Here is a 14,975-nt window from a genome sequence, read left to right on the forward strand (position 1 = left end):
TGTCTTTATGAAACTAGTTCAAGCTATAGCTTAATCGGACGATTCGGACTTAAAGAAACGCTTGTGGTTCGTATTGTTTTAGGCTCTTTTTGTGCGGTTCTTAGTGGGGTAGGTGGTAGTATGGTCACGTCAATAAAATAACTATAATTTGTCTCTTCTGTCTGACCTTTTAATTAAAAAAAAAAAAAAAATCTACATACACTCTCCTCCCAAACTCTCTAAATTACCTTTTAAAATAATAGTTAGATCAAAATTTAAAAATAATTCAGCCAAAATACAACGGTTAGATTGATTTCATTCCTGCAATCCAAGGCCACCAACATTTGATATTTAGGATGATAGAAAGAAGAGCGGAAGAAAATTGATAATATTATGACCTCATTTGAGAGATGGAAGCTTCACCTCTTGATTACAGAAAAATCATTAGGAAATTACCATCTTCAGACGACCGTAAGCTTTCTCACAAAAGCTGTTACATTGTTTAAGCTACGTCCTCATGCATAACAAGACGATTGACTCAAATGTATATAAGGATTGCAGCTTAAAAACTTCTTTCTACTATGTTTTAACGTCCACCACCGCCGCCACTGCCAGACCCACTTCCGGATCCCTCTCCTGCTCCAGCACCAGCTCCAACACCAACTCCAACGCCTATCCCAACTCCAATCCCAAATCCTCCATCATGTCCGCCACCAATACCACCTCCTGCCCCACCACCACCAATGCCTCCACCAGTGCCACCTCCAACACCACCACCTGCACCAAATCCACCACCATGGCCTGACCCTCCACCTACACCACCCCCACCCCCACCCCCACCTCCACCTCTCGCTCCTCCTCCACCTCCAATACCGCCACCAGCTCCAACTCCTACTCCGCCACCTGCACCAAATCCACCACCATGGCCTGACCCTCCACCTACACCACCCCCACCCCCACCTCCCGCTCCTCCTCCACCTCCAATACCGCCACCAGCACCACCTCCTACTCCGCCACCTGCACCAAACCCACCACCATGACCTGATCCTCCCCCTACACCACCACCGCTGCCACCTCCCGCTCATCCTCCACCTCCAACACTGCCACCAGCTCCACCTCCTATTCCACCACCTGCACCAAACCCACCCCCATGGCCGGATCCTCCACCCAAACCACCACCACCACCTCCTCCTCCTCCACCACCTCCACCACCTCCCCCTCCTGCACCCCCACCAACTCCACCTCCTACACCACCTCCAGCTCCAAAGCCTCTACCATGCCCTGAACCTCCACCACCTCCTTCACCACCTCCACCTCCACCACCAGCACCAATTCCTCCTCCTGCTCCACCACCTACACCTCCCCCAACTCCAAAACCTCCTCCATGACCCTATCCACCTCCAACACCACCTCCTCCTCCTCCACCAAAGCCGCCACCACCACCAAAACCTCCTCCAATGCCACCACGTCTACGACCACCACATCCTCTTCGGCCCCCAAATCCACAACCATCATCTCCAAATCTAGTTTTGTCAAGCTTGTTATCTCCAAGAGTACTGATTGCGCTCAAATGGAGGACAATGCAGAGGACAAGAACACTCAAAGAGAGCCATTTCGAAGAGACACCCATGGCTCCTTGATACCGAAGCTTATAATTTGCTATCAATTTGCATGAAAGCTCTCGTTATATAGGCTTCGCCCTCTTTCCAAATCTAAGCAGCCCAACTAAACAGTAATTAATGAGTGCAAAATGGTCATGAAACGCGTTGGGACAGTTAGGGGATTGGCTGGAACATTAATTGACAAAATGGAAGTCAAACAACACTCAATTTAATTAATTTGTTGCTCGTAGGACTGATCGATCACATTTTTTTTTAAAAGAAAAAAAAAAAAAAAAATTCTAAAGTACACGTACTTACATTCTTGGTTCTCATGTCACTCTATTTAGCACTCACTACACCAAAAAAATCACAAATAGTGAATTGCGAGAGATGATGTTTCAAGCCCAAAAATCGTCATTATTCATTTAGTGACATTTGAATTAATAGTGATATTTGGTAAAAGACTCTAAAAATATATGGTCTAAATTCAAAGATAGTATCGTTTTACAGTACAAATGACACTAAATAGTGTCTCTTTAGGCCAAACGTCACTTTTTGAATTTTGAAAGGCCAGTGCAACAACTTGATTATTTGCTTTTGATAATAATATTGGTAATTCATTACGTGATATCATACATATATAAATGATATTTGCAGCATAAAGTTAATTAATATCTATGTCCTTATACAGGCACATATATATTTAATTAAATTCTTATCCAAGTGCACTAGTAAAAAATATTACAAAGGTGAGTAGGTTTGAAGTACAACAAAAAAAAAAAAAAACCTCTAAGTAAAAGTATAATCTAAATGTCAAACATATATTGCAACCACAAAAGAGAACATATGTTTTTGTCCTCCATTTTCTCTCAAAAAGATTAAAATGCCCATAAAAAAATAAAAATAAAAAGTAAGAAAAAAACTACGCCCACTCTTACCCAAAGCATTCTTGATCAGACAGTTTTGTAATCAAAATAACATGAGGAGTTGATGCATTTTGCTAGATTAATGTGACCACCCCATTTTGCTTTCCTTGACAATGATGAAACATGCTTTCAAACAGTTTTTTACTTTATTTTTCTGATCCTGCTTTCAAAGAGGTTAACCAACGGTATTAATTGCAAGGAGATTGTGACCATGCATATGCAATAATTTAGTATTATCCAATATTATCTTTATGTATAGAAGTCAGTCAACTCTACCGACACCACTCAACAAATCCTACATACTCATCGGTCTATCGTTCTTTTCCAAGACTATCCGCATGTCGGCGATGGAAACTCGATCTACAGATTTGCATATATGTGATATATTTATGCACATAACTGATCATATTCCCCAATAATTCATAATTCATAATTCTTGGCAGTCTTTTATGAAATGAAATTCATCAATTATCATTTTTTAGTGGAATTCTTAGTAATTTTTTTTTTTCAATATAAACTACCAAATGATCTACCTAAAACTCATCTTCTATTTTAGTATGTAATCTAATTTTTACAAGTTTCATGCTAGAAAAAGCATGTTCAATATTGGCAATAGAAACAGAGAGAATCAACATTAAACGAATCAACTAGTCGATCAAACGATAGATCATTGAATTTTCCAAAATTGTTAATCCACTCCATAACTTAGATAAAGTAAACACATTTTGAAAATCTAGATGTTTTGGCATATCAAGCTCATAATGCTGCAATTAAAATCTCAAATACGTTTTTTCTTACTCGGTGAAATCTTGAGGATTAAACTTCTTAACTAAGATAAATAGTTTGTATTTATCTTTAAAGCTTACATCAACCCTAAAAGTAAGAAGTTTCACTACATGCTTACTCGCCTAAACTTCATTGCTTATATGTGAACATTGATTTTATGGAGAAGTACTAAAAAAAAAAAAAAAAATTGGAAAAGCAACTAGTGTATATATCTTTCTCATTGCGCAATTAGTTCACTTAGACATTTCAGGCACGATAAATGCAAGGGCAAGGCCTTTTGGTTCTAAATCTTGGAAAACCGTTGTGTGTGAAACATAATTTGTTTTTGAATTGGATCAATTCTTTCATTTGATTGAGCATAAATAAAGGATTCATAGATAAAGAGTACTACATGGATTCATCTCAATGCCAAACACTACCTTAGCTTTGTTGGGCCCAGCCGCGCGCACCATGAGCATCAAGCACACAAGAAATATCACTATTGTCTACATAAATAGATAAATAATTAGTTTATAAGATAAATCTGAATGACTTATAAGAGGATTGTTAAAGAGCCAAACAAATGAACCCAAATTTTTTTTCAAACTGATGTGACAAACCGTGAGTGGCAGACAAGGTAGAGAAAATTGCATTTTTTAATTTAAAAATTCTTGCCACATCAATTTGATAAATTTTCTAGGTTTATTTGCTTCGCTCCCTAACACTAGCCGACTTATAAATAGTCTTCATATATACAATGTATAAATAATTAATGGAAAACAATAAAATGTTGCCTACTAGGCTTTATATATGCCATTCATAGCATAGATTATAATGGTCATGCTTGCGGTCGAATATACATGCCCCCTTAGTATTAACCTTCCAAAGGCGCGCAATCAAAACCCGATCTATTATCCCCCGTCGATCCCACTACCTAACGCGCCTCTCCACCTTTCTCAGCGGCTCCCCAACTTCCTTCCTTGACTCCATCGCCAGCCGATCCTAGCTCGCTCAACCATCCACGCGCCGGTGCGTGAATCCCACGCACCCATCGGTCTCCTCCAACGGCCTCTCCTCCACCGGTGCAGCTGTCTTGTGTGGTTATTTTTATGTTGTAGTTTTTTTTATGCTTTTTTGTATTTTCTATTGGTTTTTGTTGTATTTGTTATTTTATGTGGGTTATAATCTCCCTGTACTGAAGTGGTTTAATCTTGTGGGGGAGATTTTTGACGCTGGTAGTCATCCTTCAATGGCTCAAATTCGGTTTTCTGTGGTGCCTACCCTGCAACAACCATTTAATAATGGTTGTTGCCTTTACTGCAACGCACTTTTCACTGAGTTCTTTTGTAATTTGTTACCACCTTATGCGACCCTGAAAAATGCCCGACTTGTTTATGGTTTTTCTGGGACCATTGACAAAATATTTGCCTGCTGTTTAGTCATTTTGGACCTACTCCTAAATTTGTACATTTGCCATTTGGGCTTTGTTGTTGGGATGGCCATCACTTTTGTGGTTGTTTAATCCTATAACCCGCTTTCCCTTATTTGAATTTTTTTTAAAAAAAAATAATAAAAAAAAAGAGCTGCTTCCAAAGGCACTCACGACACATATCTCTACTAAATTATTGTTTTAGGTTTATGTTGTTAAGGTTCTTTTATTTGCGCAGCAGCAAATGTAGCTTGAGGATAATTCTGAATCATTTTCGCTCCATATATTTAGCATAATAATTATTTTGTATGCTAACATCATGGTCACCAATCTTGTCAACTAGCTCCAATAGTTATTGGGGTCAAATGGAGGACATTAATGAAGAGGACAAGAACACTCGAAGAGACACACCCATGGCTTCTTGATACTGAAGCTTAATTTGCTATCCGTTGCATGAAAGCTCATACATCCACTTTCCAAATCTAAGCAGCCCAACTAATTAAACAGTAATAATTAATGGGTGCAATATGGTCATGAAACGCGTTGGGACGGTTAGGGGATTAATTGGCTGGAACATTAATTGAGAAAATGGAAGTCAAACAACACTCAATTTGTTGCTCGTAGAACATTATTGAATTGGTTGACCGATGAGTTGACCTTGATTAGTTGAAAAAGAGAAAGTCTAAATAGAAACAACAAAAAAAAATCAAGCACACACTACAAAAAAGGACTAGGATGGTGACACATTTCTTAGTGTCGTTTTAACAAAACAACACTTATCGACGTATTTTCACTGCTCAAATAATACCTCTCACAAAGAAAAGTGACATTTGAACAGTGCATGTTACCTTATGAAAAGTGATGTTCGTCACCTTTCATGCGGTGTTGTTTGAACAGTGACGACACTATTATTGATTCTTAACCCCATGTGTACTGTTGGTTAGCAAGCATCACTAAATGAATGGTTACATTTTTTGGGATTAAAACATTACTTTTCACTCGTCACTAAATGGGGTTTTTTTTTGTAGTGACAGTTGCATGGTTCTTAATTTGCTTAGATAAGTGAAACGATTGTTTAGTCCTTTGGGAGTGCGGTGGTTTGGTTTCTATGGGGAACAACAACACCACAATTGTCACTTTATACGCTAAATCTCACATGCTTCTCCTCTATACGACTGTACTCACTTCTTAAAAGTCACACAAGCTTGCTCGCTTGCAGGGTCAGTCGCACTCTTCCTCCTCTACCCTCCAAGCTGTCTCTGGTTATCCCTGCAAGAAGAATCCAAGAAATGAAAATGCATTACAATAACTTAGTGTTGGTTTGGCCGGGGTTGAAGGTGAGCCAATTGCCACATTAAGAAGTGTGCATTTGATTTGAGAGTGTCAAAGTAAATGTGTGTATAACATTTCTCAAAACAAAAATATCAGTTTTTGTTTAAGGTTTTTCAAGAACTCTGAGTACGTATAAAAATAGAAAATAACGACATATGAGAGAGAATAAGAAAGGGAAAAAAAAAAAAAACATACATCAAAAGTTTAATGAAATAGTTTTGTATTTGGTTATGTATTTAAGATCTTTGTTTTTATTTCATCTAACTTCTGGAGGTTGAAGTTATGAGTAGAGTAGGTGGTCAATTAATGGTCCATCTATTAACGTACGGCTTAAAGTGCTGAACAGTGGCCAATTGCCATAGATATATACATATCCTATTTTCCGCTGACCTTTATTTATTTTATGTCGTTCGTACTGCGTCAAGTCCTATTTACGAGCTTCCCTACAGAGTTTTTATCTAGTTCATTTTAATGCTTGTAATCGTAGAAAAAATGAAACGGAAACCGAGTAATTGTATTTTGATTGAAAAGAGGGAATTTAATTATAATATTATGACATTTCTCATTTGATTACGGAATTACAATCTTCAGTAGTACTGCCCATAAGCTTTCCCATAACAAGACAACTCGACTCTAAGACTGATTTTGAGGGACAAAATGTTTTAACGTCCACCACCTCCACCACTCCCAGACCCGCTTCCGGATCCGTTACCTGCACCAGAACCAGCTCCAACTCCAATTCCGATGCCAATTCCAATTCCAAACCCTCCTCCATGGCCGCCACCACCCCCTGCGCCTCCACCAGCACCGCCTCCAACACCTCCACCTGCACCAAACCCACCGCCGTGACCTGACCCTCCACCTATACCACCACCGCCACCACCTCCAGCTCCTCCTCCACCTCCTACACCACCTCCAGCTCCTCCTCCGACTCCACCACCTGCACCAAACCCACCACCATGACCTGACCCTCCACCTACACCACCACCGCCACCACCTCCAGCTCCTCCTCCACCTCCAACACCACCGCCAGCTCCACCTCCTACTCCACCACCTGCACCAAATCCGCCCCCATGGCCGGATCCTCCCCCCAAACCACCACCACCACCACCTCCTCCTCCCCCTCCACCTCCTCCTCCAGCACCCCCACCAACGCCACCTCCTACACCACCTCCCGCTCCAAAGCCTCCACCATGGCCTGAACCTCCACCGACTCCTCCTCCACCACCACCTGCACCACCTCCACCTCCACCACCAATGCCCCCTCCTGCTCCACCACCTACACCTCCCCCAGCTCCAAAACCTCCTCCATGACCTGACCCACCTCCAACACCACCTCCTCCCCCTCCGCCAAAACCACCACCACCACCAACACCGCCTCCAGCTCCACCACCAACACCTCCTCCACCACCAAAACCGCCGCCACCTCCACGAGGACCATGACCATAAGGCCCACGACCATAAGGTCGACGACCACCCCACCTGCCACCACATCCTCGTCGGCCCCCATATCCACAGTCATGGTCACCGAATCTAGTTTTGTCAAGCTTGTCATCTCCAAGAGTAGTGATTGAGCTCAATTGGAGGACAATGCAGAGGACAAGAAGACTCAAAGAGAGCCATTTCGAAGAGGCACCCATGGCTCCTTGATATTACAGCTTAATTTGCTATCCGTTTGCATGAAAGCTCTCCTTATATAGGCTTCACCCACTTGCCAAACCGATGCATCTCAACTAAACTCAGTAATGGGAGCAATATGGTCATGGAACGCGTTGGACAGTTGGGGGAGTTTGGGGGGAACATTAATTGAGAAAATGGAAGTCAGAGAAGACTCAATTAGTAGCACGTAGGACTTGTTTAAAGTGCACTCCTTAGTACTTCTGAAATATGAATTAGCAGCATAATTTTCTTTTTTTTTTATTTAAAAAAAAAAGAAAAAAGAAAAAGAAAAGAAAGAACGAAAGGTGAATTGAAGTGAAGAAAAGAATTAGATAGAGGACTTAAATTTTATCTGTAAAAATAGTGAATGAGAGTTTGGCTTTCACAAGAGTGTAACTGTTGAAAAAAGAAGAGCGTCGCTAGGGATATTATAACTATAAAATCTATTCTTTTACAAATTGAAGTGACAATTAATAATTGGTAAAATGATTAAGTAAACCTTTGACCAGTTAATTTAATTAATTAGGAGTTTACTTGTTGTCAATTATGAACTGTCACATCAGTTTATAAGATAATTATAATAAAAGCTATAGTACTTCAAATATTTTTTTAAGAAAATCATCTACATAAACAAAGAATAAGGTTGGTTGAGTTGAATGTATACTGCGTTTTTAACAAACATCTTGTCAAAGTTTCTCACAACAAATTTGATTGTGGATGTAAAATAAGAGAATTTAGGAATCAAAATTGTTAGCATTTTTGTTGGCTCAATTCGATTCCAAAATGCAGATACTACTATTTATGGGCTCAAACACTGATATAAAATGCTCATGATCAAATCTCCACTGTTCATAAAGTAGATTCATGTGTCATGAACGTTTCTGCAAAGTTTCAGTTTAATCGGACTACAAACACCCATCGATCGAAACTGTTGATCTAGGACCGACGGAATTTCCAAATTGCTGATGATTGCTTATTTTCACCCTTTGTAGTCCCTGTCCGGACAGGCCCTCTCCTTGTCCGGACAACAGTTCCAGAAACTCTGTTTCTGCTCTACAAGGCCCTATCCAGACAGCCTATTAACCTGTCCGGACACCACATACCTATTATGCCCAAAAACGTGTTTTTAGTGAGCCCAAGTCTAGGGTTTGATGAGAGGCATGGATTTTAGAACCTTAGAATTCGTGTGAGGCTGTGCTTAAATGATTATTTTGTTGTGAGTCAAATTGATTCCTCTTATAGGATTTTTGTTAGTTTTGATTGTATGCTTAATTGAAGTCTATCGGAATGGTCCGATAAAAGAGAATCACGTTAAAGAAGATTGTGAGCAAAGAGACAAGTTGGAGGCTTGTCAATCTTACAGAGCAAAAGTCTTGCAAAATGTTATAAGTGTTCATAGTGTCTGTAATCTCTGGATAATCTTTTGATAGTAATTTTCTGGGTTTAGCTACCCTGGAGAGGTTTTACTTTTAGAACGTTTTCTAAAATGTTTCATCTTCATCACTAAAATTTTTGTTTTTTTGTTTTACTTGTTTTTAGTGATTGTTTGCTTAGATTTCAATTTCCGTTAATTCTGCATAAAATTGTGATATTTAAACTTATTAAGCGTTTTTCAATTGGTATCAAAGCGGGTTCACTCTGTTTGGATTAAATTCCTGAGTGAAATCTTTTGACTTCTTGTTTACTATGAATATTTCTCAAATGGAATATGAACTTATAAACTCCTTCAACAATTTGTTGAAAAAATTCACATTTTTGAGACATAAATGCACAAATTGTTTGGAGGGTTTTCAAGATCTTAAACATGTGAAAGAATCTTTAGTAACTAAATTATCTGAATCACATGTCTTAATTGATTCTTTAAGATTTGAAAATTATGTTCAAGTTTCTAAAGTTGACTTGTTAGAGAATAAATTTAAAGAGTCAAAAACTCAATTGAAAAAATTCTCTAGCAATTCCTTTGGGAAAATAATGCATACTCAGACTTCTGATGGTGATAATTCTGGGATTTCTATGATTGTTGATAATGTTGGTAGCTCTACTTCACATGCTTCTAAATCTGACAGAAATTCATTGTTTGTTAAGCCTATGAATGTTAAAGAAGTTAAGGCTAATATAGTCTGTTTGGATAATGACAAAACTTCTTGTTTGAATAATTGTGTGAAGCCCAAATCCAAGACTTCTTCTAAGAAACAAACTCAAGCTAAGTTTGTTCTTACCTGCCACTATTGTGGGATTATTGGTCACATCAGACCAAACTGTTTTCAGTTTAAATCTCAAAGACTTTGGAAAAACTCGGCTTCTCCTAAGAAAGAAAAATGTGATATAGAGTCGTGTTTACCTATATCAAAGTCTAAATATATTCCTCCTCATAATTGTTCCACCAGTTATCATTGTAGCAAAATTGGTCATATTCGACCAAATTGTTTTAAATTGAAACCTCATGTGCATATAAATGAAAATTCATATTCCATGAACGAAAGTGAGAGTTTGGTCATAATGACGAGATAAGTGTTATCTAGGCTAGATAAGTTTGAGCAAAATCACAAGTCTAGACCTAAGATTTCTCAAATGTGGGTTAGAAATAATGATATCATTCACCCCTTGAGGGGGAGGGATAGTGATCTCACCTTATGATAGGTGAGTCACCCACATGCCTATGATTGATTTTCTTGCATATCTTTGCATATCTTAGAGCATGTTGTTTTTCTTTTTTCTTTTTTTGCATTGCATTTTTGTTTTATTTATTTTGCAATTGTTTTTCGTTTGTGTGCATTTCTTTTGTGAAAAATAACAAAAAGACAAATATTTTACTTTGGTTGTTGTTATTTTCTTTATTTTGTCTTATGCACCTAGATAGTCCATTAATTTCTCATGTTACTTTTATGGATTTAATTCTTTACATCTTGGAATGTTCTTAATATGCATGAAATGAAAATTTGTGTCAATAGACTTGTTTTTGTGGTTACCTAAAGTCTGAGCTTATATGGTATATTTTGCCTATGCTTTATCCCTTGTGCACATTTAAGCTTAAATTGAGGTTTTGTTTCACTTTATTTGTAAGGTCTGTTAGGTAACCATATGAAGTTTTTGACTAGTCATATTTTTCAAATTGACTATATGCTAGTTGAACCTAAGGTTTATAAATTCATGCTTTCTCTTTTGTGATCAGTATCACAAGTTTATGGACACTTTCTCATAGAGAAAAATAAATAAAATAGTGAAAAAAAAAAAAAAAAAATCAAGAGATCATATTCCAAAAGGAATTTATTTTACTGTGTCAAGCTTGTGCAAATTGTTTTACAAAGAGAAATGTATAAAATGAGAGTGACTAGGCCCTAGTATGACAATGTTTGACTTTTGATTTGATATACTTGTCAAAATCTTATGGTGGTAAAACTTTCTCCTCATTTTGTATGTTGACAATTTTTCTTTTTGAATGGCTTACACATACACACCACACAAGCATGGGTTGAATGGAACATTTTTCTTTGCTTGTGTTAAGCAATATGAGTTTCTTGCCATTTCTAGTCTCATATATATATTTTGCATATTTGGAACATGTTTGGGATAGTCATTGTACGATACATGAGTCGTTGATGTGTGTATCATGTGTGTTCATTGGACTTTTGAGAGGGAGAAGTCTTGTTCATTTCAAGTTTCTTGTTGTTATTAAGTCATGCATTGAGGGGGAGTTTTGTTTATGTATTTCATGATCTTGCATTTTATACTTCTTGTATTTTTGTTAAGTTTTGATTATGAGTATATTTGTGTTGGTGACATTCTTATTCCTGTTCTCCATATGTTTGATATGTTTTGTGAAGTGTTTGAGGAATCATTTTGTCAATTTGTGACAAAAAGGGGGAGAAAACTAGATTGACAACAAATGTTTATCATGTATATCCTACATTTTGGTTGTCTTTGGACTCTGCTAGGTTTTATCACCGAATTGCCAAAGGGAGAGTTTGTTAGTATTTTTATTGGCTCAATTTGGTTCCAAAATGCAGAGGCTACTGTTCACAGGCTTAAACACTTATATAAAATGCTCAGAATCAAATCTCAACCGTTTATAATATAGATTCGTGTGTCATGAACGTCTTTACAAAGTTTCATCTCAATTGGACCACAAACACCCATCGATCGAAATTGTTGATCAAGGACCGACATAATTTCCAAATTGCTGATCATTGCTGATTTTCACCCTCTGTAGTCCCTATCCGTATAGGCCCTCCCACTGTCCGGACAGCAGTTCCAGAAACTCTGTTTCTGCTCCGCAAGGCCTTGTTCGAACAGCCCATTAACCTGTCTGGACACCCCGTATCTATTATGCCCAAAAATGTATTTTTAGTGGGCCTAGGTCTAGGGTTTGATGTACTGATATATATACATCATTATAGAAGAGAGATGCACGAATTTTAGAACCATAGAATTCGTGTGAGGCTATGCTTGAATGATTATTTTATTGTGAACCAAATTGATTCCTCTTAGATGATTTTTGTTAGTTTTGATTGTGTGCTTAATTGAAATTTATCGGAATAGTCCGATAAAAGAGAATCACGTTGAAGAAGATTGTGAGCGAGGAGACAAATTGGAGGCTTGTCGATCTTACATAGCCAGGTCTTGCAAATGGTTGTAAATGTTCCTAGTGTTTGTAATCTCTGGATAATCTTTTGATAGTAATTTCTTCGGTTTGGCTGCCCTGGAGAGGTTTTATTTTTAGAATGTTTTCTAAAAAGTTTCATCTCCGTCACCAAAATCTTTGTGTTTGATTTTACTTGTTTTTTGTGATTGCTTGTTTAGATTTAAATATCTGTTAATTCTACATAAAATTGTGATATTTAAACATGTTAAGCATTTTTTAAAAATAATCTTTAATTTGCATGTTCATCAAATAAATGCTGATCATGAACTCATTGCATTAGTGTGAATTTTGATTCATTGATCTATATTCATTGGTGTTTTTTTTTTTTTGAAAATATTGAGGAAACATGTTTTCAATGAGTTTTACCAACTGTATTAATTACTTCGACTTTGGGACCAATATGCAATAAGTATTGTCCAACATCTCTACGTTTGCCATACCTACATGTATAAAGAGTCAGTCAACTCGTCTCTACCGACACTCCGAATCCAACTTTTCTAGAAGTACTATCCGCAGTGGGGAAACTAAGTGCATGAGATTTTTTATTTGTACTCCCATACTGCGTATTATTATTGATCTTCATGCATGTTATTATATATATATATATATAGCGACATGATTTTAAGGAAAGAAAAAAAAGAAAAAGTGTTGTTACCGTGCACAATAATTAATGAACAATATAAAATCGAAAAAAAAAAAAAAAAAGATTAAGAGATAGAGTCAAAACATAGATTTAACGTAGTTCGGTAATTTGCATACGTCCACAGAGAGGCGGCTATATTTTTACTTTTAATAATTCAGGGTTACATCATACATATATATAGAAAAACCCTAAACCCTAGTTGTACGGACTTATTAATTATGCCCATAGGCCAGTATACTCCCGCTCCGTGAACGTCGCTATCACAATGTTCACTCAGCTCCCGTCTACTTGGCCTTCCATTGGTATTAATATGAGCCACTAGTTCCAACAAAAAGTGATGAAGAAGGTAAAGTGCTCATGATTCCATGACCTAAAAGCTTAGTCTCAGCATATGTGAATTTATTTTTGAAATTGATATTCAAAATTAATTTTTGTTGCCTACAAGACAACCCAAAATAAGTTGAATCTAAATGATATTTTGCTACATCCAAACTGACAAGAATCACAACTACTTCACTTTTTGTGCTTGCTTTGAAAGTTTCTACAAAGAAGTAACTAAATTCTATAAGGAAGACGAGATGTTAGAGCTCCCTAAGAATGCAGACTCTAGGGAGAAACCTTATGGACTAACCTCAATGAAGACCGAGAAAGAACTCTGGACGAAAGTCTTAGGGGATAATCTTATCTAGGGCTAAGCTTAGATCGACAGATGACCCCTGAGTAAAAACCTTAAAGGCGTTATTTAATGAAAACTGACAAAGGACCCAAGATGAAAGTCTTGGAGGATAACTGTATCTCGAGATGACCCAAGCTGAAAGCTGAAATCCTTACAAGATAACCTCATATCGACAAATGACCCTAAGACATTGGGGATACCTTAATTGGACCTAAGGATCGATGAAAGTCTTAGGAGATAACTTCATCTCGTAACCCCATGGTGAAAACTTTCGGGGACAACCTTAGACCAATGAAGGAGCCCATGACAAAGTCATAGGAGAGATCCCGGGAAGACCCCAAGGTTAAAGCCTTCGAGGATAACTTCATACCGACGAATGACCCCAAAACAAGAGTCTGTGGGATAACCTCAAACCAATGAAGGACCCAAATACAAAAGACTTAAAAGGACAACCTTATCTCTAGAGGACTCCAAGGTGAAAACTTTTGGGGAAAACCTCAGTCCGACGAAGTACCATAAGATGAATGTCTTAGGAGATAACATCATCTCATAAGAACCTAGGATAAAAGCCCTTAAGGGTTAACCTCAATGAAGACCTATAGAATACCCTTGGGCTAGCCCCAACAAAGACCAAGTGAGGACCCAACGAGAAGTTTTGGTTGATCTCAAGACAAGCTGTGGCAAAGCCAAGCCAAAAACCAGCAAGCAAATTTTTTTTTTTAAAAAAAAATACTGTGAGGTTTGTAAATATTGTTCCACCTGAGCCACGAGCATGGGGGATAAGACCAAGCATCATGCCTACATAAAATTCCACTAAATGGCAATATTCTGACCGCTGCAAGCTCCCACGTGGCAAGCATCCAAGGGGCCTCTCATATCATATTAAACAGGGTTACCACCTCAAATCAATTAATAAGCTCTCCCTCATCCAAAACTCTCCCCATTCAAATTTTTCTTAGACATCGAAAGCTCCCCTTTGGCCCGCACCACTCCAGTTGTTTTCTTTTTGTCTTACAGTTGACCCATCGTCCAGTCCAACCATGCAAAAATTGCTTTAGTAGAAGAAAATCCTCCAAGTTAGTCTATTTAAACTAACATTTGTGCTTAAAGCATGTAATTCCCACAATTATTTAAAATGAACGCAAAAATTATATATTTTAAGAACAGATGTTAGTTTAAAGAAAGAATTTTCTCCAACTCAGTTTGAAATAAAACTCTCTATATGCTATTCTCTCTAATCATACAAAAATAATCAACCCAAAAAAAGGGAGAGCCAAAAAAAATACATAAAGTTGGGCTAAAAAATTCTAATAGAAAGAGAAA

General features: G+C 37.8%; 1 protein-coding gene and 1 pseudogene across 1 annotated transcript; both read right to left on the minus strand.

The window, feature by feature from the left end:
• Positions 1–347: 347 nt before the first annotated feature.
• LOC132181475 (uncharacterized) lies at positions 348–1,612 on the minus strand (annotated as a pseudogene).
• A 4,950-nt stretch (positions 1,613–6,562) lies between these two features.
• Positions 6,563–7,819, minus strand: LOC132183096 (uncharacterized). Its single transcript, XM_059596493.2, has one exon. The coding sequence runs from the start codon at positions 7,670–7,672 to the stop codon at positions 6,695–6,697; it is 978 nt and encodes a 325-aa protein (XP_059452476.2). The 5' UTR covers positions 7,673–7,819; the 3' UTR covers positions 6,563–6,694.
• Positions 7,820–14,975: the final 7,156 nt, after the last annotated feature.

The sequence above is a fragment of the Corylus avellana genome, chromosome 5 (assembly GCF_965113065.1).
Source record: "Corylus avellana chromosome 5, dhCorAvel1.hap1.2, whole genome shotgun sequence".
Taxonomy (NCBI): Eukaryota; Viridiplantae; Streptophyta; class Magnoliopsida; order Fagales; family Betulaceae; genus Corylus; species Corylus avellana.

Excerpts from the sequence above, each read along its gene's own strand:
- LOC132183096 (XM_059596493.2), bottom strand. The coding sequence starts at position 7,672 with ATGGGTGCCTCTTCGAAATGGCTCTCTTTGAGTCTTCTTGTCCTCTGC.